The 24779-nt window shown below is 39.5% G+C and overlaps 2 protein-coding genes across 2 annotated transcripts; both read left to right on the top strand.

Moving 5' to 3' along the window:
- The first annotated feature begins 531 nt into the window (after window positions 1–531).
- LOC121954112 (zinc finger protein with KRAB and SCAN domains 8-like) lies at window positions 532–2214 on the top strand. The gene is made up of 2 exons (XM_042501451.1): window positions 532–781; window positions 928–2214. Exons 1-2 carry the CDS (start codon window positions 616–618, stop codon window positions 1998–2000), a joined length of 1239 nt encoding a protein of 412 aa, XP_042357385.1. The 5' UTR covers window positions 532–615; the 3' UTR covers window positions 2001–2214.
- Window positions 2215–5633: 3419 nt separating this feature from the next.
- Window positions 5634–22129, top strand: rbl1 (retinoblastoma-like 1 (p107)). Its single transcript, XM_042495117.1, has 22 exons — window positions 5634–5909; window positions 7780–7913; window positions 9011–9214; window positions 9423–9487; window positions 10252–10380; window positions 10555–10718; window positions 11809–11873; window positions 12017–12191; window positions 12584–12750; window positions 13628–13740; window positions 13868–13971; window positions 14398–14535; window positions 14733–14897; window positions 15712–15868; window positions 16416–16643; window positions 17484–17671; window positions 18245–18421; window positions 19030–19101; window positions 19432–19519; window positions 20019–20167; window positions 20301–20465; window positions 21323–22129. Exons 1-22 carry the CDS (start codon window positions 5748–5750, stop codon window positions 21515–21517), a joined length of 3204 nt encoding a protein of 1067 aa, XP_042351051.1. The 5' UTR covers window positions 5634–5747; the 3' UTR covers window positions 21518–22129.
- Window positions 22130–24779: the final 2650 nt, after the last annotated feature.

The raw sequence follows: 24779 nt of genomic DNA, 5'->3' as shown, positions 1-24779 counted from the left end.
AAAAAAATTAAAAATGCTTAAATTCCAGTGCAATTACTGTTCCAAAATGTGTCAGGTTTCCATCTGTGCATTTGATATTAGTTTAAGAAATAACTTTTTATTTATTAATTTATTTATTTTTACCATTTATTTATTTATTTTATTTTTTGCAAAAAAATATTAACAAATGCTTAAATTCCAGTGCAATTACAGTTCCAAAATGTGTCAGGTTTCCATCCGTGCATTTGATATTATTTTAAGAAATAACTTTTTATTTATTCATTTATCCATTTTTACTATTTGTTTGTTTATTTATTTATTTATTTATTTATTTTGCCCAAAAAAAAATTTTTATTACCAAATGCACAAATTCCAGTGCAATTACAGTTCCAAACTATGTCAGGTTTCCATCCGTGCATTTGATATTTCTTTATATTTTAACTCTGACCAAAAACATCCTCTGAGCGGAGGACTAGTTTATGCGCGGAAGGAATGAGCGGCTCAGTCGGGACTTTATCAGTGAGACACATCCAACGGAAGGAGTCCATTCAGTCGCTAGCTGCGTTAGCCGTTAGCTCGGTGGACTTTGCTGGGACATGACGGTGTAATTGTTGCGTAGATCAACATCAGGCAAAAATGTCTTCAGTTGAGCATTTGAGGGTGTTTGTCAACCAGCGACTCACAGCTGCTGCGGAAGAAATCTTCGGAGTTTTTAAAAGAACCATCGTCGAGTACGAAGAAGTGATCGACCGTCAGCGCAGACTGCTGGACGTCGTTTGGAAACCCGGAGCACAAAAAATAGGTGCGTAAATCTTAATAAAGTCAATAACAAATAATGCTTTGATTTGCTTTATATGTTTAAAGCCAAATATTTAAGTATGTGTTGGTGTTATTTTGGTAGCATCTGTGCATTTTCTTCTGTAAAATCACAGTCCTTTTGTTCTCCAGACCTCCCACACCAACATGCCCGCAGGCAGGAGGAGGTTCCTGCTGACCAGCAGCTCTGTGTTCAGGAGAGGAGCTCCAGTCTGGACCAGGAGGAGCCGGAGCCTCCGCAGATTAAGGAGGAGCAGGAGGAGCTGTGCACCAGCCAGCAGGGAGAGCAGCTCATAGTGAAGCAGGAGGAGGATGACTCTGTTTTGATTCCTCCTTATGAGGAAAGTGAGCACTGTGAAGATCCTGAGGACGCGCTCAGCGAGTCTGACATACCAGTGATCACCTATGTGATCCCCGAACCAAACCCTGACCACCAGCTGCTCGCCCACAACTCTCACCTGAGCCAGAATCACCCAGGAGGAGAGCACAGAGACGCCGCTAGAAACGCAGAGCTGCAGAGACACCTCGAGAGTCACAGCAACAACGTGTACAACTCGACCCCGTCAGAGCTTCTGGGTAATTCTGTCGAAAAGTCATTCAAATGTGACACCTGTGGGAAAGCTTTCAAGTTTAAGTCCCAGTTGAATATTCACCTGAGAATCCACACAGGTGAGCGACCGTTCACGTGCAAAACATGTGGGAAAGACTTCCGGTACAACAGTCACCTGAGGGTCCACATGACGACGCACACGGGTGAGAACCCATTTACATGCAAAATATGCGGAAAAGATTTCCGATATAACAGCCACCTGATTGTCCACATGACGACGCACACAGGTGAGAAGCCGTATTCTTGTGAAATATGCGGACGAGATTTCAGACACAGCAATCGCCTGATGGTGCACATGAGGATGCACAGAGGCGAGAAGCCGTACCTCTGCAAGTTCTGCGGGAACAGATTCTACGAGATGTCCGCGCTGAAAAGGCACATCAGAGTCCACACGGGCGAGAAGCCGTTTACCTGCATGACCTGCGGAAAAGCTTTCGGACGCAAAGCTCAGCTGACGGCCCACATGGCAATCCACACGGGAGAAGAGGGAACTTTCCAAAACGAGGCAACTTTGCGAAATGAGGCAGCTGTACGAAATGAGGCGACTTTGCGAAACGATGCAACTTTGCACGATGTGCAGAAACTGAGCTTTTGACGTGTTGGCAAAGCATCAAAGATCTCGAACAGGCAAAGTGGCCTTGTGTTTGTGAAATATTTGGGAGACGATTCAGTTCTGGTTCGTGGTCAAAACTAGGGGTCGCCCGACTGATTATCGGGCCGATATTCAGCATTTTGTGAATGATCTGTATCAGCATTTTATTTAAATGATGGCAGATAACATTCATTTAAAAACTGCAGAGTGTCAGCATGAGAGTAAGGTTTGCTTTGTAAAACCTCAGGGAGCTATTTTTAGTTCATTTTTTATTTAAAATTTAACTTGACTTTAAAAAAAAAGAAGTTGCTGCGAACTTGCTGTTTATGATGTTGAAAGTTCAGATTTGATTAAACATTTGCTAAAGGCGTTTAAAGTTTTGCGTTGGAGTTAGTTATATTCCAAATTCTAAATATTGACAAAGATTTTCATTTTTACTGTAAATGCATATCGGTTCCAAATATTGAGCAGTCTCATTAACTACTAATAATCGGCATCGGCTCTGAAACATCGATATGGGTCGACCCCTAGTCAAAACACACAGGAACTCTCCGAATTTGAGAGCCACATAATTGTAGCAGTTGTAGGAAAAGTTTTACCCAAATCACAAACTTTAAAGAAAACCTGAGAAAGAATAAACGTTAGAAACCATCGAGCTGAGAGGTCGAAGTACTGGTAGTATTTTAAAGAAATGCCATCAAGTTTTGTTAAATACATTTTATCATTATCATTTATACTCAAAAACTGTTGGCAATAGTATGTCATTGAAACACTTATGATCTCCTGTAACAAAAAAGTTTTGCGCAGTAACGAAACCCCCCACGTTTGACCGGAGCGCCTCCTCCCGGGAATGTGAAGGAAAGTCCAGAAAACGGGCGCGGCTGGGAGGGGGCTGAGACAAAATTACTATTACTCACTATGCATATTTATACACACAGTATGAAGAGATTTTATACTTTGCACTCTCATGTCAAGAGTTGGACCTGAATCATTTAAAAACACTATCAAATACCCATAATGTAGTGCTTTTCAACTGGGGGAAAAAAGTGTTTTTTGGGTTTAGTTACTCTTTGAATTAATCTTTTTTTATATGCAATTTTTATACACCTCCTCAGTTACATGAGTTAAATTGTTTTTGTAGTATTTCTTTCCCTTTAAATGTATATGTGATATAAGTTTTATACCTCCGTGCAAGGAGAAGCTGTGGCATTATGTTTTCGGGTTGTCTTTCCATGTCATTTTTTTGAATGTAAGATCTCAAGAACGCCTTGAGGAAATTTCCTTAGATTGGGAACAAATGTCTACTTGGACTCAAACATGAACTGATTAGATTAGTTGATTAAAGGTTAAGGTCATGATGACCATGTGAAGGTCTCATCTTCTTGGTTGTGATATCACAAGAAGCCTTGATATGAGGGAATTTCTTCAAATTGGGCTCAAACCACCACTTTGACTCAGTGATGAACTATTTAGATTTTAATGATCAAGGGTCAAGGTGACATTGTTCTTGTGTCCATCTGATTCTCATGAACATATCTCAAAGAGGCCTTGAGGAAAGGTCCTCAAATTTGGCAAAATGTCCACATGGACCCATTGATGAACTGATATATATATTTTTTTGTGAACAAAGATCAAGGTCACTATATCCTTGCATCCGTCTCATCTTGAACACAACATCTCAAAGGGGCCTTGAGGGAATTTCCTTAACTTTGGCACTGATGTCCACTTGGACTCAAGGATGAACTGATTAGATTTTTGGTAATTAGAGGCTAAGGTCACCGTCATCTTGCGTCCGTCTCATTCTTTTGAACATGATATCTTGAAAAAGTCTAGAGGGAAATTCCCCAAATTTGTCACTAACGCCGACTTGGACTCAATTATAAACTTTTATGATGAAATGTCACACGGATGTCTAAAATGATAAAGTGATGACATTTTATATTTTAAAAGGTCGCGTTGACATCATAATGTTCTGCAACAACAATTTTCTGGCCGTCGTTCATCTTTTCTCAGGAACAGAAGGGGAGACGTTTCTTCAGATACTGAATTGTTGACTTATCTTGAAACTGTGATAACTGTGTAGATCTTCTGCCGGGTTGAAGATGTGTGTAAAGTTTCCACATTTTGTAATTTGTATTTTCTTTGCAGCAGCATCCATATATGAAGCATTATCTTCTGTCATGGCTACATGATTTTGGACAATAATGAATGTAAACTGTAACTTTACTGGTTCATGGAGGCACACAACTGCAAGGTGGTGATTTTTGATGTTGTCATGGATTGAAAAGGTGACACACAAACACATACTGTAGATGGTGCTGTCAGTGAATCAGCCTTTATAATTAATGCAGTGATCAGTGTCCGAACGTGGGCAATGAAATGATTTCTTTTTTTAAGCTTTGTACTGTGATTATTTAAGAAAGCCAAATTCACCCTGAGGTCTAAAGCTGTAAATTCTGTTTATTAAGGTCACAGATGAGCACGACTGACATCAGAGGTAAAAGTAGTCGTAGTGAAGAAAAGTTATTTTCAGAGTGTTACCATATAAAACTCAAGAGCTGTTTAAACGTTGCAGCTCACCGGCTGAAGGTTCAGTGAAGGTATAATTTGTCACTGATCAGTGGAGGAGCCGTTTCATGTTGAACAAATATCTTAGCACATGTACTCGAACACTGTATTTACGAACAACAATGACTGTCCTTAGATGAGCTTGTATGTAAATTCAACATAGATATAAATCTTGAACACTTCTAATAAATAAAAAAAAAAAACATAAGATTTGGGGTATTCTTTGATTACTTTTCTTGTACGCTACATACAGTTTGACTTCCCTGCATTTTAAAAAGGAAAATATTAGACTTTTTAGGCCACAGCAGAGTTTACAAAGTGATTTGACAAACAAAGCAATGCAGAGGCATTATTTTAAAAAAAAAAAAAGCCCAACAATACTAATAAAAGTAATCCCAAACTAAGGCCAGACAAAAATTAAGATAGAATTACACAAAGTAATATCGGCAAAAACATATTAAAAAATACAATAATGTAACAAAAAACAAAGTAAATGCATGTATATGATAATAATAAGTTTAGTTTAGTTCAGTTCAGGACTTTTATTGTCCTTCAGTGGGAAATTTGGTCTGCGGTTGGTGGTACAAAACAATTTAAAAACACAATAAACAGGCACACAACCAAACTTGATTAAAAAAGCCATCCCGATCAACAGTAAAAGTAAACATACCGATGAAATTCACCAAAAATTGTCAATTAATGGAGTGAGCTTGGTTAACCATTTCTTCAAAAAGTCATTAAAACATAGAAATGTCAATAAAAGAAGAGATCAGTCATTTCCAATTTAATAAGCAGGATCAAGACAAAATAAAAATATATACATTAAAAGATAAAATTGGTTTTAAAAAGTGATTTAAAAGATGTCCAGTAAAACGTTAGTAACCGTTAGAACTCGTAGTTAAGGGAACGGTTGCTTAGTAACGCTTGGCCGGTTCGAGGGTTCGAAGGAGCACGCGAGCAGGAGTAAGGGGGTTGGGCAAAGAACGCGACGCTCCCCTCGCTTCTGATTGGTTGCTGCCCGGCGGTTTTCGCGCCAACGCGCTGCATTGTGGGGAGGGTTAGCGGAAGTCCGCCGGGTCGTTGGGGGAAGCTGTTGTCGTGTTTTGGTGTTTTGGGTTGAAACTCTGGAGGTTTTTCTTTTAATTTTTAACGTAAACTTTTAAAAAGTGATATTCTGAACGGATGCGGGGCGAAGAGTCGTCGGATTCGGAGTCGGGGAGGATGGAGGAGAGCTCGGTGCGGAGGAGTTTGGAGACGTTGTGTCAGGAGCTGAACATGGACGAGCAGACCGCCACTGAAGCCATGGAGAACTTCACTGCCATCTGGAACACATACACGCTGGAGGTGACCGATAATAATGTCATGAAACTGATTATCATCTGTGTGCTGACTCGACCTGCTGCGCAGAAACAGACGTGCTGAGAAATAACGAACTTTCCTCGCGCTGTGAACTTCCTGCGGGGTTGCGCGTGCGACACAAACACTGTTTAAAGGGCTCCGACCAGCGCGTGTTTTCATTGTCCAGCGTTAACACTTAACCCTGTGAAGCCCGAGCAGACTGGCCTGATTTCTGTCAAAAACACTGGGAGAAGGCAATGAGCAACAAGAGAAGAAGTGACCAAAAAAATAGCAAAAAGTACAAGAAAATGACCTTTTATAATTAGTTAGAAAATAAATAGTTAAAAAAACAACAACGACGACAAGGAAATGACGTGGAAAAGTGCTTAAAATTATTATGTTGTAACATAATTTTAAATACGTAATTTTGATCGTTATAAATATATTATTTCTCTTGTTTTTTTTAATTGTTTTTTTTTTTTTTTTTTTTTAATTTTCCTTAGTTTTTTCAAAATATTTTCTAAATATAGGCTACTATGTTTTGTAATTTGTGGATCATGTGTTATGAAATTGCTCATCGACTTTTGTCCTTTGTGTTTTTGAAAGAAACTGCAACACTTTACTTACTGTTAAATACTTGTGACAGGCATCTGAAAGCAGCATAAGAAAAGTGATGTCACTTCAGGTTTCAAAGGGTTAAACCTACTTAGGGACTGTTTGGTCTGTGTGAAGGGGTGGTGCAAAAAGGGGGATGCATATCAAATATATTTTTTAATTGTTTTTTTTTGATAATTTTCCTTAGGTTTTTTTTTTTTTAATTCTAAATAAACAATTCTTTTGCAATTTGCGGATTATGTGTTACGAAGTTGGAGGGATTTGTGCTTTTTATGTTGGGTTAGGATAGGGGCATGTAAATTTGAATGGTTGTGTTTTGTATTTATCTTATCTCAGATTTTTAAGGAAAACTCGCCTTCCAAACTCCAAACCCATTTATTACAGCCTGAAACTGTAAAAACAGAAATTATTGTTGGATTTTCACATTTCCGATGAACCTTGGACACACCATCTGTGACAAATGTGAGCTTAAAATAGTGATATTTCATCAGTCATTTAAATCTACTTCCATCTAAAATTTGGACAAAAATGAACAAATAAATTAGCTTCATTGTTGTTTAACATATTTATACAACCAAATGTACTGTGCTGTGCCTAAAAAAATACACACGTCATACATGTAAGCAGCAGCTTAAAGCATTATTGATTTAGTGCAAACTGACATGCCACGATGTGTCCATCAGTGCTTCTCCTCGTGAGACTGGTTCCCCAACTCTGGGCCAGTGATTACATCATCATCATCATCATCATCATCATCATCCTCAGTGTTGAAGGCTGGGATCAATCAGGCTTTACAGCCACTTCATTACGACTTTGCTTCATGGTGTCAGATAAGAGGGGAGTCGCAGCAGCCACATGCTGGTTAAATGGAGTTTAATGGCACTTAATCAATGTACTCAGCTAACAGCTGCTTTGGCGTCTTTCTACAAAGTGACATTTACCAGTTTGAATTATCAAAGCGATTCATTAGTCACTTTAGTGGCATAATTAAGCTTTTTTAATTAAGAATTTTTTATTTATGTTTTGTCACTTTTGTCACTAACCATAAATTTCCAACATCGTTTCCAGTTAGCTCTCTGTTGATTGACTTATAAATTAATGGACTAATAGTTTCAGGAAAGATCAAATTAAATAAAATAAGGTTGGATGTTCTTAAGTTTGTGTTTGTATGCTTGGAGTGGATCATCGAGCATTGAGCTTTCTGATTATGCAGAACAAAGATAAACTTGATGTGTTTGAATGTGTTTCTGTGTTTGTGCAGGGAGAGGTGGTGCACTGGTTGGCCTGCTCTCTGTATGCAGCCTGCAGGAAGGGCTCCACTCCCACGGTGGGTAAAGGGTTAATGGAAGGAAACTGTGTCTCCCTCACGAGGATCCTGCGCACAGCCAAACTCAGGTCAGTCTCCAGCCCATTTTACACAGAGATTGCACTGTAGGGTCGCCACAAAGTCCCTTTTTTAAACCAAACAACGGCTGCATCATGTGGATCAGGTGTTTGATTTTAGTTAGCATGCTGACATCGCAGAAACAAAAGGAGTGTGACGTTTAACACAACAATGTTGGCCTTTTGTGTGACGTTTAACATACACATTGGCAATGCATTCTGAAGAATAAAAATGGCATAACATGACAATAACAGTATTTACTGTCTTTGTTATTATCTTGTCCTCTTCTCGGAGGGTAAGGAGCGATCGAATCTCATTGTTTCCCTGATTTGCTGACATGAACAGTTGTCGTTCTTCCTCTTTTAGTTAGCCACTAACTGCTGCTCTCTGCTTTTTTAAGTCTTTTTTTAACCCAGCACTGGGTCGCACACATAACTTAACTGAATGTTTTATATAGAATGTGGAGGCGTAATGGCAGCAGTCCAAAAAACAAAGATATTCAATTTATATGTTAAAAAAACGACAGAATCCTCTTTTGAGAGGCTGGAACCAACTTTTCTGGCATGTTGTCTTGAAAAACATTTTCAAAAAAGCTGCAAATCAGAATTCTGTGGACCAACTACTCGAACAATAAACTGATTATTGTAGCTGTAGTTTAACATCCAGCTTTGTTTCTTTATGATGAATTGAAATCTTTTTAAGGTTGTATGAAAGTTGTTTTTTTTTTTTTTTTGATGTATTAAATTTCTGTTTGTGAAATCCTGTTTATCTATGTATATTTCTGTTTTATTGTCTTCATTTTTAATCTTGATTTGTCCTTTTAATCTTTTATCTTATTCCTTAATATAGCTTTATTTAACATTACAACAATTACTGTCAGTATGACTTACTTCCCTCATTTTAGTCTCTTGCATGCTTTGGTTCTTAAATTGTTAAATTGTTTTTTCATATGTTGTTTACACGTTCTACTCTTGTTCTCTTATCTTCAGCTTGTCAGTCTTTTGAGAAACACTGAACAGCACTGACTTGTATGAAAGATACTATTGAAAATAAACGTGTTGACGTTCTGGTATGTCGCTCCTCACACGTTTTGTCCCCGTCCTCCCAGTCTGATCCAGTTCTTCTCTAAGATGAGGAAGTGGGCCGACATGTCCAACCTGTCGCAGGACTTCAGGCTGCGCGTCGAGCGACTCGAGCGCAACTTTGAGGTTTCCACTGTGATTTTCCGCAAGTTTGAGCCCATCTTCATGGACATGTTTCAGAACCCGCAGGGAGGCGAGCCGCCACGGCAACCACGGAGCAGGAAACACAGGTTCCACACACACACACACACACACACACACACACACACACACACACATTTATACTTTATTGTTATTCTCCCTCTTGTCCCTTCCCTTTGTCTTTGTTTGAACTCTCTGACCACACACACACACACACACACACACACACACACACACACAGACACACACAGTCCCTCAGGGGCCAGTCTAACCAAGTGTGTGTGTTTGGCTCTGCAGGCGGCTGCCCTGTCACATCAGCGATGTGTTCAAGTTCTGCTGGACTCTGTTTGTCTACACCAAAGGTACCAAGAAACAACCAGCTCAAAGCGCCGTCTCATTTTTACTGACGTCAGTGAAAATGTTCAAAACGAGACTTTGTCAGAACCTGAAAATGCCCTAAAATGCCATATTTTCTTTTCGCAAATTCCTCCACAATGAACCAAGAATCCAGATATGGCAACGTTTTAGTAAAAAAAGCTTGTGTTTGGGAAGTACTAAATAAAGTACATACGACTAGATAAGTAAGATTTAGTATTATACTATAATTTCAATTTATAAATAATTCAGTGCTGAGGTATTCAAGAAAAGATAATAATTGATGTACAAATGAAAATTTGCGGATGAGGTATTTTTAGGCTCTGCTTTAGTTTTTGGTTTTCATTATATGTTTAATGGACCAGAAATGTCTGAAAGTCCCATAAACGTCCTAAAATTGTAGAAATGTCCTAAAATCATACAAATGTCTCAAAATTCTAGAAATGTTTTTAAATTGTAGAAATGTCCAAAAGTTTTGGTTTTCATTATATAGTCAACCACTTTATGTAGCTGAATGCTTACAGTGTTTCGTTTGGAGCTAAAATTAATGAATACTTTTAACTATTAATCTGAAAATGATTCCCTCTATTAAGGCAAGTTTATTTGTGAGACACACTTCAGACACAAAGACAATTCAGAGTTCTTTACGTGAGGCACAAACATACATAACAGAATATTATAAAAGAAAGAGCAGCTGCTCTTGTGAGGATGCAGATTATTTGTGTGTGACGTATGATGTGTATTTGTGAAGGTAACTTCCGTATGATCGGTGACGACCTGGTGAACTCGTACCACCTGCTGCTTTGCTGTCTGGATTTGGTGTTTGGCAACGCTCTGCTGTGCGCCAACAGGAAGGACCTCATCAACCCGACATTCAGAGGTAGGCCTTGTTTGAGTCTTACATTTAAGGCAGCAACGAAAACCTGGTCTTCAGTCAGAATGAGTCGACTGAGTCTACTGGCATGTAAGCTTAATTATCAATGTTTTTGTGTGTGTGTGTGTGTGTGTGTGTGTGTGTGTGTGTGTGTGTGTGTGTGTGTGTATGTGTGTGTAGGTCTGCCTGCTCTCTACCGTGCTGATGGCCACGTTTCACCAGACGAGCCTCCCCCGTGTGTTTTGGAGAGGTTATGCGAGCTGCACGACGGGCTGGTGGTGGAGGCAAAAGGCATCAAACAACATTACTTCAAACCCTACATACAGAAACTGTTCCAGAGACAGGTACACACACACACACACACACACACACACACAAATGTATAGATTCATTCGGGCACGAAACATGCGAGGACCCTCTTGAAATGCCAGGAATTATTATTTTTCTCCCCGGTGAATTGTATTTTTGGAGGCCTAGACATTCCCGAAAACTCATGACAAGTGGTACGCTCGTCCGTCCTGGCGAAAAATTTCGTCTTTTGGTGGTTTCGGAAACAGGCGTGGCAAAATGGCAGCACCCCCTAATGTGTAGTTTAACCTACATTTATGAAAATCAGTACACTTATGTATCACGCCCAGACGCACAAAAAAGCCTCTTGACCCCCCCCCCCCCCCAAACCTGAAATTTGGTGCTGATTTATTGCGATTTTTGCGCCTCGTACTTTTGCAAACTTGTCTTACAGGATTAATCCGATGGACTTCAAATTGGGTGTGTCCAATGCTAACCCCTTCATGATTAAACCCTAGCAAAACTTTTACGGTTTTCCCGTGGTGCGGCGTACAATTTTGATGTCTCGCCATTAAACAGGATATTGTGGTAACTTTGGTGTACATTGTCTGATCTGCCTGAAACTTCATAGGTTTGATGAAGGTCCCGCCCTGAACACGTCTGCGTGACAATATTCACCAGTCGTAATAGCACCACCTAGTGGCTACGGGAAATGATGTTTTTACTTTCCTGAACTTGGACAGCCCGCTCCAGCGCGCGGACATGTCCAACAGCCAGGTCCAGCGCGGTCCTGTGCGAATTCCCACTCCAGCACGGACATGTCCAACAGCCTGCTCCTGCGTGGACATGTCCAAAAGCACGCTCCAGCATGCAGAAATGTCCACCAGCCTGCTCCAGCGTAGACTTGTCCAAATGCCCACTCCAGCTTGACTTTGTCCGAAAGTCTAAAATCCCTGAAACATGTTTGGGGCTGCTGCAACTGTCCCCTGGCCTTCTGTTATTTTTGCAAAAGTGGCCCCCAAGCAAAGCAAGTTGAATCTCCCTGACGATCTTCAACCTAGGTTTTATTTATTTGTTTTTTCCTAAGCAAACGTTCTACGTTTCATTATTGTCATTGTAAACTCTTGCTGGTCTTTTCCCGATCAGATCCTGAAAGGCAACGAGGACCATTTAACAGAACTGCTGGATCCTCAGAACTTCATTGATAACAAGTAAGTCAGTCAGCGATCAGAGGTCAACTCACAGGGAAAAGTCGCGTTTTTCCGTCTCCAAGTCAGCGTGTCTGAATTAGAGTTAGTTCTGAGAGATAACGCAGTGTTTGATTGTCTGTCTTTGTGTGTGTTGTTGTTTACAGTAAAGCCATTAACAGGGAGTATGAGGAGTACGTGTTGACGGTGGGAGATTTTGATGAGAGAGTGTTTCTGGGAGCCGACGCCGACGAAGAAATCGGGACTCCAAGAAAGATCATTCAGGAACCATCTGTGAGCCAGACGACTGCGCAGAACCAGCTGCAACAACATGTACAGAAGGTACACACACACACACACACACCTCACACCTCAGCAGCACTTTTTTCCCTTTCTTTTAAAGATAATTTTGGGGCTTTTTAGAGATGACATACAGCAACTTATTATCATAATTTCATATTTAAATTATCATTACATTTTAATCACTTTTCTCCAAGAATTTTTTAACTTATTTGTTTGTTTGTTTTACACTTTGTTTGGGTTTTTTTGTTGTTGTTTTTTTCATTTTCAGGTAACTTTCTTAAAACTCTTTTTCTAGCAGTTTCTCTCAGCTTGGCCCACTGAGGACAAAAATCTTACATCTCGTTAATAAATTCACAGTCAACACCATGTAAAGAAACAGAGAAAAAGCAACTTTATAGAGACACACAGACGGCTAAACTCTCTGTCTGCAGTCGGGCTCTCTCGCGCCCTCCACCCCTCTGACGGGACGAGTTTACCTGAAGGAGAAGGACCTGCTGGTCACGCCCGTCTCCTCTGCGACGCAGAGCGTCAGCCGGCTGCAGAGCATGGTGGCCGGGTTGAGGGCGGCGCCCAGCGACCACCTGATGCAGATCTTCAAGTCAGTTTCTTTTTATCTCTTTCTGCTTCTTGTTGTTTGTTGCAGTCGAGCAGCGTCAAGTAATTCTGAACCAGAATAGAGTCAAATAAATGAATGAATGAAAATTTATTGTGAAAACAAAATACACAACAAAAAGATGAATCAGTTCCAACAAATAAGCAGAATAAAGTGAAAAGCATTGACATGCCCGTAGAAAGAAGTTTACACTTATTTAATTCTACCCCTTCAGTCATTTTTCTTAATTTTAAAGAAATATAATACATATACACATATATATTCATAAACCCACCTATTTATGATAAAAGTGGAGGATTTTCTGGTCGAGTAGAAAAACTTTGGAGGAGAGCAGATGAGACTGCTGTGGGTTTTTTTTACTGTAGATTTGTTTTGTTTGTCCTTTATTCAAGAAACAAGAAATGTGGAACGTTAGCGGTCATTATGACATAATGTCATTTTATTTCGTGAACAGACATACCATGTACTGATTGTAAGCATGAGGCCTATTACAGCACTTAATAAATTACAAATCATTCACCTTAATAAACAAAACACAGTAAAAAAACAGTGAGGATGTGCCAGCAAACACATTCCTTATTTTAATAGATATATTCCACGAGTCTTTCCACGAGACTGCTGTAGATTTAAGAAGCAGAATAACATTAAATTCTAGAAAATTGTTGTAAAAGATTAGAGGCAAAAACAGAAAAAACGTATTCTGATCATCACACCTGGAGCTGCAACTAAAAGTCAATCAACAGAAAATGAATCAGGAAATATTTTGATATTTAAATAATTCTTTTTGTATTTTTTGAAGCACAAAACATCAGCATACTCAAACTTTACCCAGAATAATAACAGTGTGTCCTGTGACGTAAAGGTCGTGCTCCAGAGATCCCACAGAGTCCGTCCTGGGCAGAGTGAAGACGCTGGGACAAACCTTCAAAGAACATTACACCAACGACTCCGAGGACATGCCCGGCTCTCATATAGGTACAACACGCACGCACGCGCGCACACACACACTCACACACGCTCGCAGGGACAAGCTGGGACAAATGACTGTAATCTGGAGTCTGTCTCTTTACGTGGACCTCTTACCTTTCGTCTTTTGTTTCAGACTTTGCAGAAAACCGTTTGAAGCTGGCGGAGGTCCTCTACTATAAGATCCTGGAGAACGTCATGGTTCAGGAGACCAAACGGCTGCACGGCAAAGACATGAGTGTAAGCAGCAGCCACACACGTGTCTGTCATGTCTGTCTCTTTTCTCCACAATTAGTGAATTTTTTAAAGTTTTTTTTAAACGTGCTGTTTGTAAGCTGTCTTAATGTTCTCAATTTTTCAACTAGATGTTGTTAAAAAGTATTAACTATTAAGGCTTTTTGAGTATAAAAACTGTTCCCAAGAACATTAATGTAGAATGTTTTATTTGATTTTACATCAACTGGAAATATTTTATATCATAGTTCATAAAAATTGTCCAAAATACCAGAAATCTCTGCTTTCCCTTCATCCTTTCATTAGAGACCTCCACATGTGTTTGCACAGGATTACATCCCTTTTTAATATAAGTGTGCGTGTGCGTGTGCGTGTGCGTGTGCGTGTGCGTGTGCGTGTGCGTGTGCGTGTGTGTGTGTGTGTGTTTTGTAGGTGTTATTGGAGCAGGATATCTTCCACTGTTCCCTGATGGCGTGTTGTCTGGAGGTGGTGCTGTTCGCCTACAGCTCCCAGAGAAGCTTCCCCTGGATCATCAACATCTTCAAACTCTCCCCATTCTACTTTTTTAAGGTTAAACAAAAACACACACAAGCACACACAAACACACACACACTCACACACTTTTACATCTTTAGACAGATCAAATTCATGTCTCTTTTTGCTGTTTGACTCTATTTGCAAAATAGTTTAAACATAAGAAAATGATTTATCGTGTGTGTGCGTGCGCATCTGCATGTGTGTGTGTGTGTGTGTGTGCGCGCGCGCAGGTGATCGAGGTGTTTATCCGCTCAGAGGAAGGTCTGTCCAGAGACATGGTGAAGCACCTGAACCTGATCGAGGAGCAGGTTCTGGAGAGCAGAGCGTGGAGCGCTGACTCCGCCCTGTGGAGCGCCCTGCAGGCTGCTGGGAACAAAGTCCCCACAGTGGAGGAGGTCAGCGAGAAAACACACACATTGTTATTGTGTATATAGAGGAAAAACAAAATGCAGGCTGCTTTGAACTGTGGAAATATAGAGATGTATAGAAGTTCATTTGCCAAAAAGTATTGATTTTAACTTTCATTTTCTTTTCTTTTTTTCTCGCAGCCGCACTTTGCACGTGTGTGTGCGCAGTGTTTTTCTATTGTGTGTCATCCAAAGTTACAGCGCCAGCTACTGGCCTGGCATGCATATTGCAGCGTTTTCACTTGTTTTTTGAGGATCCGTGTGCACAAGAATCCGAAATGTTTTCATATAAACCCTTGTTTTTTTAACGCAAAGGAAAGACTTGTGTTTTCAGTCGGGCTGTTGTCGTCAAACGTGTCCTGAGACAAAGTAAAAATATACAATTAAGAGTCCTTAAATTCTATATGACGCGGCGAGTTTGGCGTCATGGTGGCGTGATAAGTAGCAAAGGAAACAAGAACAAGAGAATTAGTTAAAACAAAGCTTAAAAACGGTTTTATCGTTCTCAGTATGTCCACAGGTCTGACTTCACTTTCAAATTGTGTATTTTCAGGACAGTATTGATATTTTGAAGTAACTTATTGTGCTTAATCAATAGACCATTAGGTTATTAAAATGCATTTCTGTCTTACGTATCAGTTAATGAGCGTGTTTGAGTAACGGCTCATCACAGCCGTCCTCACAAACTTTCCTCCTCTTATTGATGCTTCCTTTCTCTGTCTTTATTTAGTTTATTTCTGAAATCTTACTCCTACTTTCTCTCTCCTTCTCTCATTGGCTCCCTCTCCTCGTCTGTCTGCAGGTGAATTTCTCCTCCAGTCTCGACACTGGTTCTGGTCCTGGTTCTGGCTCTGGTTCTACCAGCGCAGGTCAGTCCCACCTGCCTCTGGTCGCCCTCTCCCCGATCATCCACCCCCGCATCAGGGAGTTCAGATCAGGCCTGGGCAGCGCACGGAAAGGTGGGTGTTTGCGTTCATGGATTTTGTAGTCTCACATGAGCTGTGAGGCGTTTCTCTAGTTTTTGGGCTTTTATCGCACAAACACGCGGTCACACATGTTGCCGTGAGAACTAAAAACACGCAAAATCAAGAGAAAAAATGATCAGTACAAAATGTCTCTGAAAATTCAACAACTGTCACTACCTCATTAGCAGAAATAATAAGTTCAACTCATAAAAAACCCCTCTGTGCCTCGTTGGTGGCGTAAACTGAAAGCTCGTAATTTTATCTTCACAATTCATCTTCTGTAGCAGTTGGACTCCTCAGCCTCTGGTACCTCAGAGGTAAGGAGTTCAGCTCCGAACAGTAAACAAGGGACTTTATCAGTTCTGGTTTTCCAGTACACAGTTATATTTTTATAATAAAACTATAATTAAACTATATGAATGTCAGTTAGCTAAAAACACACAAAAATTAATTAATTCAACTCAAATCTTAATAATGAAAATGAAGGGTTAACTGCCACTCATGGCAGATATAAACTAAATCATCTGTTTCCTTCCTCCAGATGTGCCTCCCTCTCCGCTGTCGGTCCACGACAGGTACAGCTCCCCGGCGGCCGGCAGCGCCAAACGGCGTCTGTTCGGCGACGATCCTCCGGCCGCGACATTAGGAGCGCCCTCAGGCCTGAGCCCGATGTCGTCGCCGGCCAAGAGGTTGACGTTTGGCTCGACCAGCACCCTGAAGATCGGAGCTCAGGGCGCCCAGGCCACCGTCCTGAGTATCCCGCTGCAAGGTAGGCGACACATTCACACCTTTACACGAGTGAACTCTCCCTCTCTCTTCCTCCCGCTCTGTCTCCTCTGTCTCTCTCATTTCTAAATATCATTTTGAATCTACTGTAATTTAATTGTTTTTTACGACATCTATTGCACATCTGCCCGTCCTTGAAGAGGGATCCTTCCTCGGTCGCTCTTTCTGAGGTTTTTATCATTTTTCCCCGTTATAGTTTTTTTTGGGATGATTTTTTTCTCCTTTGCTATGAGGGTGTAATGACAGGGGGATATCATATCCTATAAAGCCCTCTGAGGCAAATTGTGATCTGTAATAATTGGCTTTATGAATAAAACTGATTGATTGAGAATATAAAGGCGATGCTGATGCAAAAACGACTGCTGTCAGAGCCCCTGATGACAGTTTCATATCTCTGCCTCACGTCTGTATCAGCGTCCTGTGACCTTTTGTAAAAGTCACGGTGTCAGTCAGACCGGGTGACATTTCTGTTTCACTTTCAACACAAAACAAGTCTGAACTGAAGCTTCAGCAGCACAGAAAGCGAAACATGCAGAGACACAAAGATAAATGTGCGTGTTTCTTTTACTTCTTAAAAGATCACTGCTGTAAATTTAATGTCTTCATCTCTTCTGCACAATAAAAAAAACAGTTTTATAAACTATGAAATGCAGTGAAAGAGCTCTTTTTGCATTTTTCTCTCGTCAGATCAGAGTGTCCTACAGTGAGACCTGCTGTTTGTGCCTCAGCTGCACGCGAGTCAAAGCCTTTAACCCCGACAGGCTGAAAAAAACCTCATAAAAAACATTTTTTCTTATCAATAATTGTGTGTGAATGTTTGCAGGTCTGAACAACGACCGCACTATCACGCTGATCCCGGTTCAGCCGTGCGACTCCTCTGGCACCATCACTGCTCAGTTCCTGCTGAACGCCTCCCCGAGCCGCATCGCCACCGCTCCCACGACCTCCGACCCCCAGACAGGAAGCGGCCGGCCACGACGCACCGGATCACTCGCTCTGTTCTTCAGGAAGGTCAAAAAAACTTTATTTTGAATGTGATTTCAGCAGAAATTGAGGTTGCTGCATGTTGTACAGATTGCAAAACCCTTTGAGTGAAGTAAATGATTTTGATCACAATGTGTTAAAAGATAATTTGCTTTGAAATTAAAATGTTTCAGATTAACTATTTTTACATTTGTCTATCTGATCTGATCATTCGCTGCACTTTTCTGCAGGTCTCTTCCTGAAAATCTGTCCAGGAAACAAAAAGAGAATTTAGCATGAGATATTTCATTGATTAAGTCTCATTGATATTGCTGTTATGACTCCCCACTGGAGCTGCAACTAATAATTATTTTAATCATCGATTAATACGATTTTTTGTCACCATTAATCATTAAGTCCTTAAGAAGTTTAAATTTGATTCTGTAGAATTTTATTTGTGTTTTTATTTTATTTTATTTTATTTCCATATGAGGAGATTAGTTTCCAGTTAGTGTGATAGAATATATAAACTTCCAGTCGCTTTTGCAGTCTGGTATTTTTCTACACTTGTTTCATGTGTCAGTCTTCTGACCAGCTCGTCTCCTGTGTGTTGCTCTGCAGGTGTATCACCTGGCCAGTGTCCGTCTGAGGGATCTGTGTGTGAAGATGGACGTGTCGTCGGAGCTGCGAGGGAAAATCTGGACGTGTTTTGAACACTCTCTGGTTCACTGTACCGGTCTGATGAAGGACAGACACCTCGACCAGCTGCTGCTGTGCAGCGTCTACATCATATCCAAAGTGAGAGAGATTCACGTTTAACATATTTGACCTCACAGAGAAACATCTTTCTGACAGATAAAGAAGGTTTTTAATTCCTGAATCTAAAATTTGTCCTTGGAGGAACCGATACGATACGATACGATACGATACGATACGATACGCTTTATTGTCCTCGTAGGGGAAATTACTCTTTGACTCAGCAATCATTAACTTCATCATAAAACTTAAAAATTTTATTCTGTAGAATTTTTATTTTTATTTTATTTTTAGGATGTTTTCAGGATTTTAGAACATTTTGGGGATTTTAGGACATTTATCATTATGACTTTGTCATTTATATAATTTCAGGACATTCCTCGAATTTTAGGACATTAGGGCCTTAACCTGAGCCTCTGAGCCTCTGAGCCTCTGTCGGGGGGTGTGGGGAACTCTCCACTGGCACTTTTTTTATAGAAAAGTTTTCTCTATGCCAGAAAAGCTGAAGCTTAACCAGGTAGAAATATTATTAGGACTTCTCTGCCTCGATTACAGAAACCAGGTTTCTATTTTACACGACATTTAAGAAATCAGCCGACTGAATAACACTGACCTGTTTTTAATTCCTGTGGTTTTATCTTTCCTCACAGATCACCAAAGAGACTCACACCTTCCACGACATCATGAAGTGTTATCGCAGCCAACCACAGGCCAGCAGCCATGTGAGACACACTCACACACACACACACACACACTCACTGTCATACAACAACCAAACTGATAATGATACTAAAAAATTCATTTATGTGGTTCTTTTATAATATTGTAATATTATTGCATCAATTTACTTCCTTTAAATGAACAAACCCTGTGATTTTTGTTTTTGAATTGATTGTCACGCTACAGTACAAAGTTTGTGTTTTAAAAAGTGTGTTTGTTTGTGTGTGTGTGTGTGTGTGTGTGTGTGTGTGTGTGTGTGTGTGTGTTTGTGTGTTTGTGTGTGTGTGTGTGTGTGTGTGTGTGTGTGTGTGTGTGTGTGTGTGTGTGTGTAGGTTTACCGCAGCGTGTTACTGCGTCACACTCCCAGAGAGCCGGTGACTGATGAGAACATGGAGGTGGATCCTGTTTCTGGTGGTGAATGTAAGATGTGCTCTCTGTTGGTCACTTTCACTGAATTTATTAGCAACATTTCAATCTTCACAAAATGCAGTGACTAACTTGGCAAGAAATATTGCAGATATTGCAAGAAATTAGTCAAAGGTGATAAGACAAAATGACCTAAATTTTTTATATTTTTTAAAGGGTGATAATTATTACAAAATTATCAAAAATCCAGAAAACCATATATATTTTCACTGAATTGTGTTTTAAAAAAACTATGTTACAGAAAAAAAACCTTTTTGTTGGTTATTTTCAAGTAATTTTCCTGCAACTTTTTACTAATTTCAAATTTCCGTTAAGTAGTAATAAGTTTCCGTTGCCGTCTTCTCGTGTTTTTGAAAGAAGTCAAACCAGTTTGCTCAGGTTTTAAAGGGTTAACAGACTAATCGATGTGCTGGTATCAGAATAGCTGGAGCTCACACACGTTTGCCAGTTTTATGTGATAAGTTATTAAAACAGTCGATGTGTGTTTTATCAGCCGCAGAGAAAACCAATCAGGTCTCAGGAGAAACGAACTCCGACCAATCAGGGGAGGAGGAACGCGGTGACCTCATCCAGTTCTACAACAACGTCTTCGTCCTGAAGATGAAGAGCTTCGCACTGCGATACGCCGTCCACGATAACCGGGTACGACACGATGACCCGGAGCAGAAATCTGGGTGCAGTATAGTGAAATTAACACAATACATTAAAAGTGTGTGTGTGTGTGTGTGTGTGTGTGTGTGTGTGTGTGTGTGTGTGTGTGTGTGTGATCCTCCAGGCGGACGCTCCTCCTCTCTCTCCGTTCCCGTCGGTCCGGGCTCAGCCTCTCTCCCCTCGCCGAATTTCCCAGAGACACTCGCTGTACGTTTCTCCTCACAAGAACTCTGCAAGCTGCCTCACTCCGAACTCCTACACCTACAGGATCAACAGCAGCCCGTCCAAGGCAAGAACACACACACACACACCCACACACACACACACACACACACACACACACACACACACACACACACACACACACACTCTCCTGATGAGTAGAGGTCGACAGATTATCGGCCTGGCTGATTATTGGGGTCGATATTTGGCGTTGATGGTTATTTGTATGAGTTTTTTATTTTATTGATCGCCGATGAACTCAATTAATTAAAAAGTGGAAAGAAATTGTCAGCATGGGAGGAACTTTTACTTTGTAAAATCTCAGGGAGATTATTTTATTTATTCAATTTTTTAAGTTAAATTTTCACTTTAGTTGCTGGGATGTTGATGTTTCAGTTTTGATTAAACTTTTGCTAAAAGCATTTAAACAAATTTTTGTGTTGGAGTTCTTCATTTTCCAAATTCTTAATATTGACAGAAAGATTTAGATTTTTCCTCTAAATCCATATCGGTTCCAAATATTGGTTATCGGTCTCATTAAATACTAATAATGTGTATCGTATCGGCTCTGAAAAACCAGCATCGGTCGACCTCTTCTGTTGGGTTCAGTGATTTAAGCAGCCCGTTTTTGGTTTTTAAGTTTTGCGGTGTATCGCTGCTGCTCACGCACAGACACGAGCTGACAGGCAGAAACGCGAGATCAGCTCGATGTGTGCAGCAGATTTGCTTTGTCGTCGATGACGTTACCCCTGCTGCCTGTTCAAAAATGTCATTTTTCTAATTACAGAAAAATAACCAAAAAAAATGGCACTATTGGACACCTGTTAGTCCAGATATGAACGGTACCCGAAAAAAGAGAGCAAATCCAAAATAAAGACAATTATTTAACTCTTTCTTCCTCTTCTGCCTCGTCCCTCCGTACAGGAGTTGTCCGACATTAACCGGATGATCCGTCAGGGCTCTGTGAGCAGGAAGCGGGCCTTCACCATGGAGGGCGATGTGATGATGTCGTCATCCTGCGACTCTCCCAGTAAGAGGGCGTGTCCGGAGAACGGCAGCAGTCCGGACGTGCTGCTGAAGCGGCTGCAGGACGTCGTGTCCGAGCGGCAGAGTCACTGACGGAGCGACAGACGGAGAGACACGTCAAGACATTCAAGTACTGAATTAACTTTCATTACAGAACTTTAAATTTAATGATGAAAAAAGACGCTAAGAGTCTTTTTTCATCAGTTTAATTGTGACCTTTTATGTGTGATAACCCGAGAGTCATAGAACCTGAGCTGCAGATAATCGCATGATTCGTGCCATTTTATTCTGTCCAAATAATCCACCTAGAGTCTTGTCACAACCCCATAAAATCTGGATTTGAATCCAGTAATAATATCTAAAATGTGACATTCGAGCCCCATCAGGAATCAAAACACACAATCACGACACACTTTACCTGTTTCACCTTTTCACCTTCGAGGACTTTTTAATTTCAGCCGAACTTTCACTTTTCAGCATCTTCAGTCACTGTTGCACCAAACTGCGTGTGATAAAAGCCTCCTAACTCTTACAAAAGTCCCTAAAAATCTCTCTAAAAATCTCTGAACTTGTATAAAAGTCTCTACTTTTGTAAAAGTCTTTTAACTCTTCTAAAAATCTCTTAACTTTTATAAACTTTTATCCCACAAATGCAGCTGATCGCGCCCACGTTAGTGTCGCACGATTGTTTCAGTGTTTAAAGTCAGAACTTTGAACCAGATGGCAGCACAAGCAGGTTTTCAGGATTTTTGTTTTTCCAGCAACTTTTGTTGAGGAAAAAAATACTTTTTGAAGAAAGGAAAGATTTTGTGAAAGTTGCAAAAGCTAGTTGAAGATTTATTTTATTTTTTTCAAATTCAGGTCCGTGTGGTAGAAACTTTTATTAAAGCGCAGTACTGAATGCTTGTATTTCTCGGTGTTACAGACGACGAATCACACTAAGAACTAAATCACTCAACACTTCAGTTTATTCTAAGCTTTGAGTCTGACGACCTTCTTCAGCTGTTTTCATCTTTCATTTTACTGATGTGAAATCAAAATTTGGGTTGTCATGACAACAGCGGAGCACAGATGTTCTTTTAGCCTGGGTCTAAATCGAACATCTCACCCTGGCAGTGTTTTCTGCAAACACAGATAAATAAATATATAATCAGAGTTAAAAGTTTAAATAGTAAAAAGTAAAAACTGACGCTGGAGTTTGAACCTGATGTTGATGATAAATATCGAGGACTGAAAAAGCTGAAAGCTGATTTCAGTCACATCCTGAAGTTGTAGCCCACCGTTCATCACATCAGGTCGAAATATAATTGAAAGAAAAATGTCAAAAATTTGAACCTTAAATTTGTGTAAATAGTTTCTTTAACAGGATTTGACAAATCAAGCTCTATTGTACATTTTCTAGTATTAAACAAGTCTTCCACGACTATTTTTTCAGAGGTCTCTACTTTTGATAGAGATTCTGTCGCTGAGGGAAAATAATTCTTTTACTAATAACTTTTACTGTGTCCTTTTTTGTGGTTATGAACCATTTCATGTAAAATGTTGTGTCAAAAGAGTGCTCGATTGGAGCAGCATTTGTTTGTGTTGAGTGTGTAGTATCTACACATCTTTTTTTTTTTAATTGAATTTAACATTTTAGAAAACAATTTAATATCCGCTGCTTTGTTCACACTTGGTTTGCTAAAAGCACACGAGCAGAGAAGCTCGTGAAAAACTAACCATTTTCCCGAAATGCAATAAAGTGTAGGTTTTGCTTCCAGACAGCTTAAAAAAATACAATAATGGATGTGAGTTTGTAAGCAGGGAACACGTTTGTGTTATTTTTGTAACTTTTCTGATCTCTCTTCAACCCACAAATTTGTATTTTCTACAAACAGTCAAAGTTTTTGTACAATAAAATATACTTTGTGTTCGTTCATTTGACTTTTTAATGTTTCAGTTGTTTTCCTCGCGTCTGCAAAATGTTCTTTAATATGCATTTATTGATTTTATTTGCTGTTTCAAAGCTTCCCACACAGGATTAAAGTTTAGAAATACTGAATTATTTTTATATTTCATATGCAAAGTTCAGTCTAAAAAAAAAAAAAAAAAAAAAAAAAAAAAAAAGTCATGTTTCAAATAGCAATTTCCAGGCCTTCAAAAGTTTTCAAAAAGTAAACATGCCCTGAAAGTTTTGGAAAAGTCATGGAAATTTGTTTTCACAAACCTGTATAATAACATGATATGTTCAAGGACACAAAAACAAACAACTGTAATTTCAGTTTTTACAGTTTCAGGCTGTGACAAATGTGTGTTTTTTCATGATTTTTAAGTTGTTTTTTTTTTTTTTTTTTTAAACTTACCAAAAATGTATACAAAAAATTACATTATTTAAACTTAAAGTCTTTAAAAAAAAAAAATAGAATAAAACATGCCTTCTAAACCAAATATTTTTTAAATAAAAGAAATCACCATTTCCTTTTTTTTTTTTTTTTTTTATTTTTGTGATTTGGAATTATCATGAAATTTCCAATAAGGAACCGTTAAGGATAATCGAGGGTCATGTCAGAGTGCGTGTAGTCCAGAATATTTGCCTAAAATCATGGAAATTTCTTGGTATAATGTGCATGAACTGAAGCGTTCACAGGCCCCTGAATCAAAGTTGTATCATGGCAGACTTTGTGATATTAATATATTGTAGCTTTGATCAAAGACTCGATATAATATTGCATGATCGATGTGTCAGTTTTCACCTCCTCTGATTGGACCGTGTGGTAAGTTTGGCTGTTTTCTCTACTTTGTATATTTGCTTTCTGTTGGCCTTAAATGACTCATATTCAGTCTTTATTTAAAATGATATAATGATATACTCACCATGTGTATATGTACAAGTGTTAAGTGTAGTAGTAGTAGTAAGTGTAGAATAGGAAGTTTATCTTAACTTTAACAAAGTAATGTCATTTGGAAAGTATTATAGTATTTTCAGGCTTGGAAACAAAACACTGGAGCTTGTTATGAAACAGTTACTGTCTTCACTAAATCTTGAAATGTTTCATTTTACATATTTGAGGTATTTTCTTGGAGTTCAAATACCAATAATGTCTTGGCAAAGTATTGTGCTCATTAATCAAAGTTTATTTGGTTATTTTAATCATTTTAATGTGTGTTGCACATACTGAATGATTTTTTTGTGTTTGCATGTTTGGGACACTGCAGAAACAACACGGCAGGCTCCCTGAAACAGGACCGAAGGTGACGAAAATACTAAATTCATATTTTCAGGTGAGTATCAACTAATTAAAACATAGTTACGAATATTTCATTTCATTTCTGCCAATGTATCCCCCGAAATCCAACACCCTCGATCTTTAACGGT

Source organism: Plectropomus leopardus, chromosome 2 (assembly GCF_008729295.1).
Source record: "Plectropomus leopardus isolate mb chromosome 2, YSFRI_Pleo_2.0, whole genome shotgun sequence".
NCBI lineage: Eukaryota > Metazoa > Chordata > Actinopteri > Perciformes > Serranidae > Plectropomus > Plectropomus leopardus.
This window is presented reverse-complemented; position numbering and strand designations above follow the sequence as displayed.

Excerpts from the sequence above, each read along its gene's own strand:
- LOC121954112 (XM_042501451.1), top strand. The coding sequence starts at position 616 with ATGTCTTCAGTTGAGCATTTGAGGGTGTTTGTCAACCAGCGACTCACA. Across the intron at positions 782-927 it reads ACCCGGAGCACAAAAAATAG|ACCTCCCACACCAACATGCC; the intron begins GTGCGTAAATCT and ends TTTGTTCTCCAG.
- rbl1 (XM_042495117.1), top strand. The coding sequence starts at position 5,748 with ATGCGGGGCGAAGAGTCGTCGGATTCGGAGTCGGGGAGGATGGAGGAG. Across the intron at positions 13,972-14,397 it reads TGCACGGCAAAGACATGAGT|GTGTTATTGGAGCAGGATAT; the intron begins GTAAGCAGCAGC and ends TGTGTTTTGTAG. Across the intron at positions 19,520-20,018 it reads TCCTGTTTCTGGTGGTGAAT|CCGCAGAGAAAACCAATCAG; the intron begins GTAAGATGTGCT and ends GTGTTTTATCAG.